Raw genomic sequence first — 14,892 nt, forward strand, 5'->3', positions numbered from 1 at the left:
CTTAAGTGCTGTATTGGTTGGAAGTGGGTAGGCACTGCCATCTGCTGTGCTGTTGAGATCGCCTTTGCCAATTCATCGTGTCGAACATTGCTGCATTTCTGCCACATGGTGGCGTCCCATTACAAACTGATATGGTCGTGGAGCAGTGGCACAGAGGGTATTGCACCTAAAGACATGAGTTAAATTCCGGCCTGTGGCTGAAATCAGTGGCGATTGATATCTGAACCAGTTCTGGGCACCACACCCTACTGACCATGACTGACAGTGGTGAGGCCTTCATCGAGGTTGTACTTGTGTAGCATTAACTTGAAAAAATAATCCCAATACAATCTTGGATCAACTGCAGGATCGTACTCGCCATCTTCACGATCCTTCAAAGACTCCTTCTTGCTGACCTCTGCCTTATCATCTCACTTTGCTCAACTCCACAGACTCCTACCTTTCCCCTCTCATGTCGCCCTACTCCCCCCTGCGTGCACTCTCCGCTCCAGAAATCAATGCTTTCTATCGAACCAGGTTACTCTTTCTCCTCTGTTGACAACACGGTCTGGAATCCTCTTCCTCCAACTATTCGTGCTATTGACTCCATGCCCCTGTTCAACTCCAGACTCAAGGACCCTTCCTCATCTCCTCCAGTTTTAACTGACAGTTTCTTCCTCTCCATAAAATAGGAACGGATTATGCCTCCTTTCCCCAGGATGCCCAAGTCCCTCTGCTTCTGCGCAGCGTCGTGAGCTATGGTCCCATCTGTGCGCTATGTAAATCCGAACCCTGTTGTTGTTCTTGTTGTGCTGTGCCTGTCCGCGTGCCAGCAGGCGCATCTCGTATGGCACGGCTCCGCGGCCTGCACTCTCATCTGACAGTGACAGCAAGGAGGACGGGGAGACGGCGGAGCTGGAGGAGGAGCAGAACGGAGACGCCGTGTCCAACGCAGGTAGCAGCAAACTTCCCCTCTACACATTTACGATCCCCACTCTCTACACTACAGTGACCCAGCAGTGCCGCTAGTATTACAAAACTATAAACTATTTTTATTTTACCAGGTGAGGCCCACTGAGCTATACAGCTCTTTTTCAGAAACGACATTGCCACAAATCAGAGCTCAACGAAGTGGAAATTTATAGCAGCCAAATACCCTCAATGCATGTTTCTAAAAAATGTGGAGGGGAAAACCGGAGGACCCGGAGAGAAATCCACACGACCACGGGGAGAACATTAAAACTCTAAATATACAGGCTACTAGCATAAGTACCCGGCGTTGCCCGGGTGAAAAATATATTTCTTAATAACCTTACATATATACACAGATGGGCTGCTACCCCTGCCCCCCCCCCCCCCCCCCCCAGGCACGATCTCCTCGGCCGCTGTGCAGTAATATGTACGGCCTATAGTGTGGTGGGGTGTCGAGGCCTAGTACCGTGCAGAGCCTCCGGCCTCGCCTAGATTGCCCACCCGGCTGAGGCTGGGTACCGGGGCCGTTACCCCCCCCCCCCGCGCTACAATAATACTGTCTAATCGCTATAATTTTATAATCTACCGACCCTATAATAGTAATTGCACACATTGTGGTGGGGGGGGGAGTGAAGAGGACGTGAAACTTTGATGAATTTACCTCAGAGTCGCGTGTTAATGCGTGCGCATATTTTTAACGGGAATTAAAAATGGCGTCCACCCCGCAGCGAATGCGTCGCTACCCGTTGCCAGGGGCAACCGCCGTCCAATGAAACTGCGTATGGTCCGGCGACACACAGACAGACAGATTTGCGATTTTATATATATAGATGGTGACGCAGCAGAGTCGCTCGGAGCAGCAGTCGTAGTGTCTCATTTTTTTTTTACAGCCATGGTGTCACCTGCCTGGGTCTCCCTCCATTTCTGTTCGTGGCAGGCCCCCCCCCACCCCTTCCTCCCGTCCTTGCTGTCACCCCGGCAATTGTAATGTGCCTGTGTCTATTATCATTTCTTCTCATCTTCCTTATTCCTCTCCTTCCGCTAATATCCGTGTTAATGTTTCCCTGCTCAATCCGCACCACATGGCTCAACTGTCTGGGCCTCGCGTCCCGCGCTTTCTCTACGATACTTCGTTACCCATGGTTGTTTTCTAACACCCTCTCGTCTCTTTGCATCTCTTTCTGTTACTCCGGTGTTGCATCGCAGCGTGAGCGTTTCTGCTTTTTTCAAGCAGTTTCTCTCTGCTCTCATCATGTGCAGTCACATGAATCTCCTTTAATCAAGTCTCGATTAGTTGGTATTTTTATGCAGGTATGGGCCACGTTTAGCCATTTATAGCTTATTTTTACTTAAACCTATTCACTGACTTAAATCGGTCGCAAAATATAATGGACGTATAACGTTTATCATGTTTGCAAGCATGATAAGTGTTTCTTGGAAGGACTTATAATATTTGTTGTATCTGTCCCATAAAGTTTCTAACAATAATGTCGTGGTAAACCCAGTAATGACTCTAGTGGGACTTTCTGCCTTACAGATGTGGATCCGGACATCGATGACCCCTTCAGCGTCACCCACCTTCCCCTCTGGGCCCAGAAGCAGGTCAGAGGTCATTCTGCATCATCATCATCGGCCATTATCTATCCACTGGTGGATGAAGGCCTCCCCACACTGTTGCAGCCTGTTGCGCGTTCCAGTGCTGCTCCCGTAATTTCCGTGTCGACAACTCAAAACTCGCCACGAGAGGGAGTGATTTACCGAGTCGCGAGGTGGCAGCTCAAAGTCAACAGATTTGTAAGACTCCTAAAACTGCTAGGCTGTTAAGTGATCACAAGGTGGCAGTAGAGCAATGGACTTTTTGAATCTTATCTGTGTGAGTAAGAATAATGGGATTTTACTTGGGAAACCAAACTTTCCATTAATTAAATTAACCAAACATCCAAATGCAGTAGGATGCCCCTGAATAGGACTTGATGCTCCGTGAGGCTTTCCTCGATAATTAAATTCTATGTTACTGTGGCATGAAAGCTAAAAAAAAAAGTCTAAATAGTGTCGGGCTTATTTGAGCATGGGGTATTACTGAACCCCTATTTATTGCCCTGAGGTTGTAAGAGGGAATTCTACATTCCAATGGCATGAGAGCCTATCCATAAAACTACCAACGGTTGGCGTTTCCTTACTGTGATACTGAATCATAACATTTTGGAGAGCTGAGTTGACATTGCTATTGTTGTCGATATGGATAACAGTTCTTTGAGGTGGCCGTTAGATGGCAGTACAGCATTGTGAAGTATACTCACCGGGAATGAAATCACGCGACTGTTGATTTTATTGTGGGGACATCGAAAGGCCTTCATCCAGCAGTGGATTGACATAGGGCTGTAACAATATTGTGAAATCAATAACGTTGCAATGAGATTGCCATTAGATGGCTATAAAAGATGAGACTTTCTTGCCAAATATAAAACCACACATATATCCTCAAATTTACCTATGAAAGCCTGTCCTTCGTAACAGTACTACAAAGTGACCGTTAGTTGGCAGTACAGCAAGTGGGTTACGGATCTGCCTCTGGTGTTAATTTAGCGTGTTTAATTTTCCTCTATTAATTGTCATAGTCTTGTCGTCAGAAACCTGCGGCATGCTCGTCAAGTCTTTGACCCATATACTTGATCATGCTTGGCTCTGGCTCAAGTGAGCTGGCTCAAATCAATGCTTAACTTGATCTGGTGTGCAGAGCATGGGCCCAGCCATGCTCAGAATTTCCATGAACCTGAGCCTAAGCCACGCCTGAGTCACTGGTCCTTCTTTGAAAGCAATTGAGCGGTTCAAGCCTGAGCTTGGCCGTGTAAGAGGCCCAGCCAGAGTGGAGCTGTGATTAAGAATGTGGTCCTTAGTTGGTGGATTACATTTAGTCTCTCTTAGTCGAGTGGAATAAAGCAGCCAATTTTTTAGTCCACTCATCAGGCCAGCCAATCGGTAAACTCGGTTAATATTTTTTATATACTGGATGTATAATGTAGCCAAATACTGTTCTGGTCTTCCTGAGTGCACTGCAGTTTCTCATTGTGTCCCAAGAATATCTTAGTTTTCATCTTAATTCAGACTACTGTATTCTTTAGATTGTAAGATGCACTGCTTTCCTTGTACAGTATTTAAAAGCTAGTGCTGAGGATACATCTTATAATCCAGTCTCTTTCTGTGAGTGACCATATTTGTGTAATCTTGATTTGAAGCTTTCGTGACTGCAGGAATCCATACTCTTTGGTTCTTTCGGTAAAGTCACGTAGGTATAAAATAAAATAAATCACGACGTTTCGATCGCAACACAAGCGATGATCGAAACGTCGTGATTTTTGTGTAACTTTGACACCGGGCACAAGTTTTGGGTGCGTCTTACTTTTCCTTGTCTCATAAGCCAGAGACCATGGTAGTAAGCTCCGTATCCTCTTAGTCATGCTTTGATCTCTGGTGGGTATTTGTAATCGTGATCGTAACACCTGAATATTTAGTCCATTGTTATTCATCGTTGACTAAAATAAAAGACACACTTTTTTTTTTTTACAAATATTTGCATCGGTTAATTAAATTAACACTGCCCGCCACGCTCTCCCCACCGGCCCGCCAGGTTCTGGATGACAACTCGCTGCCGAGCCGCGACAGCAACCGGAGCCCCGGCGGTTCCGGTCCTCCGCGGCGGCGCTGGGAGCAGCGGGCGCAGGCCGTCAAGTCGATGCTGGACCTGCGCGAGCTCGAGATGGAGCACGACTCGCCCCCCTCGAGGCCTGAGCACGACGACGAGCCCCCCACCCCCCCGCTGCGGAACGGCACTACTGCGCCGAGGTCGACGCCGCCGCTGGGAGGGCCCGGGGCCACCACGGGGATCGGCTCCCTGGACGAGAGGAAGCTCTTCATCCCGTCCAACGTGGAGATGCTCATGAATGAGGTGCGCAGTGTTGTTTTTACTAGCTGCTGGGGGCATGGTGACCCTTTGTGTGTGTGTGAGAGGTGGCTCGATGGTGACAGCACTGAGCTAGCACCACTTGGTAAAGGGGAGGGATAGCGTCGCGGTTTGCGTGCCGCGCTACGAACCCGGCGACCAGAGTTCGATTCCCGCTCACGGCCAACACCAGTGGACGATTATCTGAACCAGTTCTGAGCCCTCCCGTAGGTCGATTCGTCTCAAATGAGCACCTGGTGCAGCGTATATACACATCACCACTGGGGAGACAAAGGCGGCCGGGCATAGTATGGGCCACCCATCCCCTCGTGTGCCATGCCGGCCTTCATAGATGCTCGCGCTAACAGCACTTGCTTCCACGGTCTGTTCAGGCTATACGTGAGGTCTTTGTATTTGTGCACTTTTGACTTCACGGTTCGTGTTCGCACAGCGTGCGTTGTGTGCGTGGAGCAGCGTCGGTGTTGCGGCTGTGCCATTTCTACATCTGCTCGCATAGGTCGAATGCCGCGTGTGGTAACGGGTCAGATATTTATACCTCGGCAGCTGGGAAATATGTTAGTGTGTGGCTTTTTTTTTTTGTCTGGCATATTTTATAATGAGCGAGAGATGTTTATGCCTGCATAGACGTCAACAGCTGTTTCTATTTGCCTCTGGATTATGATCTTGATACCAGTACTTTCATTTGTAGGTGTTATTTTTTTTTATCATAGTTCCTATTAATATCATTATCATCATAATTTTCAGCCATGATCGGGCCCCTACCCGTTGCCATCTTTCATGGTATCATGATGCCAAAAAACAATGAAGTCATTTCGCATAAGCTAATTTCATTGCTCCATCTTCATGGTTCACACTCTTTCTCACCGGTGTGCACTCCTTTGGCTCCCACTTCCACGTTAGTCTCGACAAGGCCAGCTTAATTTTCTCAACAGTCCGTTTTAAGTCTCGTGTATGTGTTCCCCAAGCCATTTTCTTCTTCCCATCTCCCGGTGTCATTTCCCTACCCGTCTGTGTTATTCACTCCTATATCTGTGATGATCTTTTTCGTTCTACAATGTATCACGCACGGTGAAAAATGCTAAATAAGCAATCGCTGTTCGTTAACGATACAAGAACACGATTGGATGCAGGCTATAATATCACCAAATGCGCGTGGGAAAAACAACAAAACAAACAGCGGTAACCATCTCGACGCTTAGCGTGCGGAATTAAGTCAAGGAAGGAAAACGCAAAAACAAATAAAGCAAAGCCTCGTTCCCCCCCCGCCCCCCCTCCTGCTGTATACTGCATTCTCCAGATTATAAGATGCTTTTTTCCCCCGCACTGTTAAAACAAAATGGGGGGGTGCATCTTATAACTCAGTAGTTGTGTGCGACGAGATTTGTTTTTACCATTGTGATCGGGCATGCATTTTGAGGGTTGCTTCTTACATTCACGGTAATCGCGCGTAATGCACCGACGGTGTGGGAAAGAGAAAAACGCCAATCTAAGCGTGGCTTTGTGGCGTTTGCGTTTTAAGCGTATGACAGCTGCTTTCCGAGGGGGGATTACTTCCCCAGTGGGTCAGGAGATACTGTTGCTGGCCGTGCATTCCCGGTAACTTGTGTTTGTGTGTGCACTGCGCTTGCGGTGATTTACTGCGTCGGCACCACGAACATCTCTCCCGATTCTTCGCGAGGCTGCTTTCAATTTTTAAATCCGTTATATTAAGTTCACTTGCTTGCTTGCTTGCTTACGACCGTGCAAATCTTTCAGTCGTTTTTTAACCCACTTCCCGTGATCCAATCGAGCTGACATTTTGCACACAGACTCGTTGTGCGTGACAATTAATTTTCGTGAAAAAAAAATTGCAAAATTTGACACTGTTTAGGGAAATTTTTTTAAATATTTAATTACCAATTGCTTAATGGTGGCAGACAATCATCTGACCCATAGGTTGCAGCCATCTCAAGCCAGAGGACGAGAGGACTCTAGCCGCCACGCATATAAAGGATTTATAGTGAAAAACTTTGTTTTTACGGGTTAAATTTTCACTCGTGGGAACATGCTGCTCTCGGTCCGACGATGATGATACGGTCTTGCCGACGGATAATTACGCTCGCCGTTTGATAACGAGCCCTAACCGAACGCGGAATTAATTTCTTGCTCTGCACATTCAGCTCTGACTCACGGTGGAAGATATGTAAAAAACAAAATTAAACCCTAGCTAAGTTGAAAACGGATAATTTGATATTTCTATAGAAGCACAGTTTTGCAGATGGCTCTTTTGAAAATTGATAACGAATCTCTATTGATTTATATAAATAATTACGACAACTTTTTTTCCCTTTGCCACACTACTGTTGGAGGAAGTCCCTCCCCATGTCTTGCCCGTCCACGAGGGTTGTTTGACCATACTTCCAACACGCGTGTGTAAAACGTGGATTGGTGAAGGGGGGATCACAGGACCTGTTCGGATATCATTCACCACTGATGTTAGCCACATGACCAGGGCTTAAACCGAGGTTGCCAGGTTCATAGCGCAGTGTGCAAACCACTGGTCACCACTCCACCCGCGGTGAAATAAATGATCGATATCCTTCATTTAAGCCAGGTGACAGTCTGATGAGCCTAAACATCTGTTTGTTTTAATAGAGATCTGCTTCACAAAACCATTAAACGATTAACATGATTGCTTCAGTGCCACAAAATTGAACAATGAACACCAAACAGCGCTTAATAAATGAATTAACAATAACAGTACTATAATACTACATCTAACGATGATATTTTTTTTTATTCACTTAATGTCTTTTGAGATTAAATTTACCTGTGGCATAGGGTGCGTAATCGTAACATTTAGCGGTTGTTTTTTTTATTCGTCATGAATGGACAGCTGTTGGTGTCTGTGTGCCCCGTCCTGGGTGTCTTGTTCGTGGGTGTGGCTGTGAGCGCATCTCACTACTCTCCTTTCAGTCTGGGGGGTTGGGTAATGGCTAGAAGGGGACAGTGTCGGAGGGTGGGGGTTAATGGACTAAGCATGCTTTTGGCGTTGGTCAGCTTCATAGAGAGAGGCGGCGGTCAGCGTCGTTCACAAAGCCCCGCTCGGCCTGAAGAAGCCTAAAGCATGCCTGGCGAATCTGATGCCAGACGGCTGCTACTGATGTGGCTGTGCGCTCTGCTGCTACTGCCGCTGCTGGTGTTGTCGTGCGTGGCGCTGCCGCACGTTTGCTGCTGCTACACGACAGCCGCCTGTTCCGCAGATTGATGAGTGAGCATTACAGCTGCACTCACTGATGACGTTTATCGTCGTGTTACTTGCTCGCTCTAATTCACCGTTTGGCTGTGTGCTCAACGGAGACTTGTGTGGAATGAGGGGCGTCTCGAGCAACAACCGGTGACAAAAGTCGCACAAGGTAGCACACGAGAAATAAAATAAAAATAATTTAATCGTAGAGCTATGTCTGCTGATGGGCAGGGCACATTACACACACACACAAAAAACAAGGGGCTTCACTTTCCACCCGGATTACCACAGGGAGAGTGCTTCCATTAATAAGATATGAGCAACGGTGCTCCCTGCCAACTTGATAGGGTCCAGCGCTAGAGCGGGGAGATGCACAAAACCGTGCGCAGCCCGTTGGGCTGAACATCCCCCAAGAGTTTGCGGTTGGATCCTTTTGAAGTCGCAAGTCTTGCCTGGCCTTGGAAACTCTTTAATCTGAGAGGTTAGTAGCTTCACTGAGCAGTTTAATCCTGCGAGTTTCCTTCAAATTTGACGGACCCTTTAACCCCGGGATACTGCCCGGTGTCCGAGAGATGGTCCGGCATGATGATGTCGTTGGTGTTACACACGTTGCAGAGTTAGGTTTTTTGTTTGCATTATGACTGCAGGTATTGTGGTCTATGCAAACATGACTCCTCGTAAAAAAGGTGTCAGTTTTGTTGCCAGATAAAAGGGTAAAAAAACAATTATCACGTTGCAGTCTCTTGCGTGACTTTGCAACAATGCGTGTCGTGTCAGGGATCGACAAGTCATCGTCTGTGAGCAAATATATGTCGCTGTTACTGCAAGTCTTTGCAGACCCGACAACTCGCAGAGTGCTTCAAGGCTACATGCTGAGGTTAATGGAGTTTGTTGTCTGTGTTTGTTTGACGAGTAGAAGTTGTCTGTTGAATTACTGTGGTTTTGTGTCGTGAGCTTTGTGTGTAAGTTGCAATGAAAAAAGCAAGGTCGTTGCTCAATTATTCCACCAAACATTTATTTTGTAATTACAGAAGAGGTTGGCATTTAATTTGCATGGTGTTGGCTGTACGCCGTTCGTGCTGATACGGGCCGAGCGAGATTTGGAGCGACGAATGAACTTGGGCGGGAAATACGCTCGCGAGGTTTTGTGTTGCGGGTTGCCGGGAGCAACGACGGGGAGCTGGGCTTTTGAATCTTCTTGTCACAGAGAAAGAGGTGGGGATGGGGATGGGGGGGGTAAGGTTAGGGGAGGGAGAGGGGAGGTCGGGCTGAGGGAAGACGTGTGAAAGGCCGGCATTCCAAAGCCCTTTGCTGCGTTGTTCCATCACCGAGCAACCGGGCCCCACCGTGCCCGCTCATTATCAGAGGAGCCAGTGCATTGGCGCGAAACATGATTCGCTTGGAATAAAGCCCTTTTATAACTCGCCGAGCCGCGAGACTGCAAGGCTTTATCGCCACATTGCAGACGAGGTCTGGTGTCTCGTGAAGCTCCGCGAAGAAACTTTATCAGTAGTGGCTGCATTTTCCAAGTAAGTGTTCTTTCCGTTTGTTAAATAATGTACTGTGTTGCCATTACATGTGTTGCCATGGTTGTGCTGCCGTGCAGCTCTCTGATGTGTTTTTTTCGGGTTGTACTGCGCATTATACGGCATGATGCTCGACGTTTCGCTTCACTTGCTGAAAGCATCTTCAGGAGGTGAATGAAGTTTCTGAAAAAGTTCCCAGCGCAGGAACTAAATTAATTTCCTGGAACGTGGAGGGGAAAGTCTGACTTCGTGCCAAGCGACAGGAAAACACATGCGCCTCATTGAAATGCAGAGTTTTGGCTTTTATTGTCTTGACCTCAGCGATACGATAGCTGATATAACGCACAACTGAAATACGAATCGTTTCATTGGCCTGGTCATGGTTCTTGCGGCTCTAGTCTTTGGACATCGTGGTTGTTGTTGTTGTTGCTTGGTGGTTTACCATCGCCGTTTTTGTGCCTGGGCGACCTATCCGATGTTCATCATCATTATGTCAACTCTGGTTCTGCTGCTGTTGACGTGCGGCGGTCACGTGCCCGGCGGTTCACCGTCGCTGCGTTTTTGCCCTTGCGCCCGTGTGTGCGGTGGCAGATGAAGGTGTCGCACTCGGAGCCGCGCGCCCCCGAGCGGTGCGAGCGGCCGAGCTCGCTGGCGCTGCTGGCACCGCACCCCGAGCCGGGTGCGACGCAGGGCATCACGCCGGACGTGGAGCCCGAGATCCTTTTCCCGGCACAAGGCGACGACGTCTCCATCACCTCCGAAAGGTGGGGTGCTCACGATGACGATGATGACGATGATGACGATGATGATTTTGGTGATTCATGCATCGGGCATAATCAGCGAAGGACCGTTGCGGCAAACGTGTGACTTCTTGCGACAGCATTTGCATAAATTGCTCTTGCTGCCATAGCGGTGTATCGAGTCATTTGTTTGGTCCACGTATCACAGGGGCGACCACGGATGGCGCCATTCTTTTAAGAGTCTCAGTCCGCTTCAAACGTCAACTTCCAACTGAATGAAGTGCACAGTGTTGGCGATGCTGATGGTTGATTGCTGGTGGTGATGACGAGCTGTTACTGCTTTTGATATTGACATTAATTGTGGTGGTGGCGGTTTTGACAATGATCATGATGATAACTATTGTGATCATGGCAACAATTTAAGATACTGATGGTCCTGCTAATACAGCCCCTGCTGATGCCACTGCTGCTGATAATGATGGCGTTTCTACCGATGTGTTTGATGATGATGATGGTCCTGGTGCTTCAGATGACTATAGTGATGATAATAAGTTGTGGTAGTTGTGATGGTGGTCCTGCTCTTGCTGACGATGATGGTAATGGTAGTCGTGGTGTTTCTGCTGCTCCTGCTTAGGTGGTGGTTATTCGAATGTTATAGTAAACAATATTAATTTTTAATACCATTATTCATGCAACTTGCATCTCAATAAGCTGAACATTGCGGCACCACATTAACATAACATTTTTTAAGAAGATCACCAGAGGGATACAAATTGAACAGGATCAAGGGCACGGGAGTAAACACAACACAAACTCGTGTGAGCACCACAGAGAAACCATACGAACAGGACGAGCAGTACAGGGATACACGCAACATGAACTTTTACGCATGTATGTATGTTGAATTTTCGCATGCTAATCGGAGGTGCGGGGGAAGGACAACAAACTATACACAAAAATCAGTTTTTAAGAAATGAGTTTTCATATAGATTTAAAAGTGCATAGCTCCAGTGGCTTCCTAATATCGGAAAGGTAGAGCGTTCCAGGCAGTAAACTCTTGAGTGAACAAGCATCGGAGAGAAAGTACAGGGAATGGGCACGAAGGTGTGCAAAGGACCATACCTGGAGCATCCTTGTGCACCTCACCTGAGCTCAGAAGTCACATCGCAGGAGGTGGCAGCAAAAACACATGGATTTTACCATTGCAACAGCCCCTGCCAGACCAGCACAGCAGACAGATTTCCCCCAGAACCTCACAGCTGCTGAGTGAGGTCTGCTTTTGAGTTTAGGAACTTTAAGTCTGCTTGGATCAGCTTTATCCGACAGCCTCTGTGCCCAGAGGGTACCACTTAATTATCTCACCAGTGGTGATGTATTTTGAAAGGCGAGCGATCATCACAAGCGACAGTGTTTCCTCCGCTTTGAATTATTAACAATGCGAGCACATTTTTTGCTCTGATCGCCATCCAGTTAAGTCCATTGACGCGTGGCAAACACAAACTGGGTAAACGGCGATTAACAGAGTACATTGTCAAAGTTGCCGCGAGCCGATGAATTAACAGCTGAATACATTCATACAGATTGCTCTTATGCCCACTACAGCAATTTGTTTCCTGCTGTGGCTGTCCCACCTGATGACGGAAGGTTGTGTTGCTTCCGAAACGTCGTGATTTGATTTATTTTTATTTTGTTTTATTTTTAATTTATTTTATTTTATACCTACGTGACTTTACCGAAAGAACTAAAGAGTATGAAATGTTTTTATCAGGCGTCGAGAAGGGAGCCGTAGTGTGGTGGTTAACACGCTGCACTACAAACCCGCTGACCTGCATTCGATTCCAACTCACGACCATTATCAGTGACGAATATATAAAAAACGGTCCTGGGCCTCCCCTAGGTCGATTAGGTCTTAAATGAGTACCTGGTGTGGTGCATAAACATGAGAACAGGGGAGACAAAAGTAGTGGACAGCAATATCTAAACTCTTTTTGGGTTTACTCGACGTGGAACTCGGCCTTATGTTCTTCACCTTGTGCACTATGTTAGCATTCCCATTGTGGAAGCAAAGCGGCAAGCCCAGGTGGGGTTGTCACACTTTCAAAGGTGTTCGCTAACAGCACTCGCCCAAACAGTCTATAAGTTTAAAGGGGGGACTTTGTCTTTGTGTGCAGCGAATTCTTGGTGAAGGAGGCTCCCAAGGACCAGCTGGTTATGGCTGCACACCGGCGAGCTGGTGGGCATGACGCACGCAGCCCGGACAGCGCCTGCTACGCCAACAGCCCAGCGTTTAGCCCACACCGTAGGCTCGATGGTGAGTGACTTGTGATGTGACCCACGCAGCCGCTAAACCCTGCACCTTATAACACCATGAACCACAGTGGAGGAGGTTCGAGGGATGTAATAATGGCTACTGAGATTGAGAGTTTAATTGAAGAAAGTTACACGTGATTGGCCGATTACCAAAGATGGTTTTTCCACTGCAGAAGCCGAGCTGTGCCATTAACGTCACACGCAATGAACGTGTCATTAGAATAGCCCCTGGTCTTGCGTGTCCCCAAGCCATATTCGTGAGGCCAGCATATCACAGTTTGGTTCTGCCTCGACATACCAAAAAGCCAATGTAAAAACCACGTGTACCGTGAGGGCCCCACACTGGCTCAGCTTGGATACACCAGTGGAAAAGCAGCATTGAATGTCGTCTTCTCGTTGTCATCTACAGACTCGTCACTGATATGCGACGGGAACTCGTCAGAGGACGACGACGAGGAGCCGACACGTAGCACGCACTCCGACCTCTCTCCCGTCACGCCCGACCATGATCGCTACCACAAGTACTTTGGTGACTCTGGCGCCGACACTCCACTCTCCGCCGAGACCAGCGGCTCCCGGGGCCCTCCGAGGTCCGGGGGTGAGACGACGATGGCCACGGCGGCGGCAGGGGTGGGCACGCCACGGCACAGCATCACCACCAAGTTCCGCAACAATGCCCGCAGCTCGCCCAGCAGGTTAGTGTCGGTGTTGGTGCCGATGGGTTTACCCTCTACGCATTGCGATGATGTGTAATGGGTTCAGGGTCATTGGGGTGGTCAGGTTGCAACTCTATTGGTGGAATGGCCTTCGCTAGAAGTAACTTTAGGGAGTTTCTTTGGAGGGTATTTTTACCTACTCTTCCACACTGGCAATACGTTTGGAAGAGATGTGCACCCACTCATTACCACACTACACGTGATCTGCCCGGTGGACCGATTTGCAGGGATTTAAGTAACTTTCCCACCATTGTTTTAGCTGCTGTGTTAATTGCTCAAACCATCGACCTCTGGATTGCAAGCCCAGTGCTAACCACTACACCTGGACAGCATCCACAATTTGCGTAACACTTGTTGTTAGTCGATGAGTCCTATAATTCCTACTGAAATTGTTTGGCGGCAGTGGCACTTTCAGCACCTCGTGGGTCCAATTGTGGCCGGGAAAAATGTCTGAAATTGCAACGAGCATCTAATCTGGCTTCACAGCCTTTGTGCTGTATCGCAACAGGCTGTGACTGATTTTGCATGCGAAAACATTCGCTCAGAAAGGGATTGTCCAAATCTTGCGAGGTTGTATCCACTCCATCGCTGAGTCGTGAAACTTTGCGAGGCTGTCATGAGCAAACACCGTGATCACCAAAAGGTCATCAGACCTTGGACACCTTACCATTTCCTGACATTTAGTGAGGCTTTTCTGGTAAAATATTTGACTTGCGGAATTTTTATTATGACACTATACGATGGGCCATACTCTTGACAAATGTTCCATTTTGTCAGATTTTCCACGACACTCTGTCTTTGTCTCCATTCCTGCTGCTCAACTTTAAAATTCCCTTAATTTGTCTCTTTTTCGAAGTTGTGTTTACCAAGCGTGCTCTTTGTTGTTGGCTGCTTTGCGTATTAGCCCTCTGGTTAGCAACTATAAATTAAAAAGGGGACATCCCGAGGGTGATGCGTTTGTGTGTTGGCCGTTTACTCAAGGTGGGAATAATTACCCAAGATGCAGTGGCAGTAAAAATATCTGACGTATTTTTATTCCAAGCAGTTCTTGAGAAAGTTAAGGTGTTTTAGCCCATTGCTGTAATGAATTTTGGCATAACTAATGAATTTAATATTTTAAATAAATATTGTAAATTTGAAAGTCAGTGAAACCTGTGCGCGGTATCTTAACAGGTTGTATTTGCAAATATTGAATTTGCAGTTGAACTTCACACAGATAATTACACAGATAATGTCACAGATAGGGATGATGCTGAATAACCACTGGTTATTGGGGAGTGTCACAAAGCATAGATTTAACATCAATTCTTAAGTTCATGATACATTCATCGAATCGAGCCTCCGAGACTCGGGCAATGTGAATGAGACGACATTAAAGTGGAGTAAACCATATGGGAAATACATAGGGGGAAATACATAGGAGATGGTATGAACAAGATGTATCATCACACTGGCTGGCTCA

At 47.4% G+C, this 14,892-nt stretch overlaps 1 protein-coding gene across 3 annotated transcripts in view; it reads left to right on the forward strand.

The window, feature by feature from the left end:
* LOC144944018 (mitogen-activated protein kinase-binding protein 1-like) overlaps positions 1-14,892 on the forward strand; it is a 79,055-nt gene that overhangs the window by 55,720 nt on the left and 8,443 nt on the right. For 2 of the 3 annotated variants that reach the window (XM_078872002.1, XM_078872004.1), the window contains exons 20-25: positions 813-934; positions 2,489-2,553; positions 4,580-4,897; positions 10,256-10,428; positions 12,576-12,715; positions 13,124-13,409. In XM_078872002.1, coding sequence (XP_078728128.1) covers positions 813-934; positions 2,489-2,553; positions 4,580-4,897; positions 10,256-10,428; positions 12,576-12,715; positions 13,124-13,409 — 1,104 coding nt within the window. The remainder of the gene's footprint in view (positions 1-812; positions 935-2,488; positions 2,554-4,579; positions 4,898-10,255; positions 10,429-12,575; positions 12,716-13,123; positions 13,410-14,892) is intronic. The other variant, XM_078872003.1, reaches the window with a different exon arrangement.

The sequence above is a fragment of the Lampetra fluviatilis genome, chromosome 33 (genome assembly GCF_964198595.1).
Source record: "Lampetra fluviatilis chromosome 33, kcLamFluv1.1, whole genome shotgun sequence".
NCBI lineage: Eukaryota > Metazoa > Chordata > Hyperoartia > Petromyzontiformes > Petromyzontidae > Lampetra > Lampetra fluviatilis.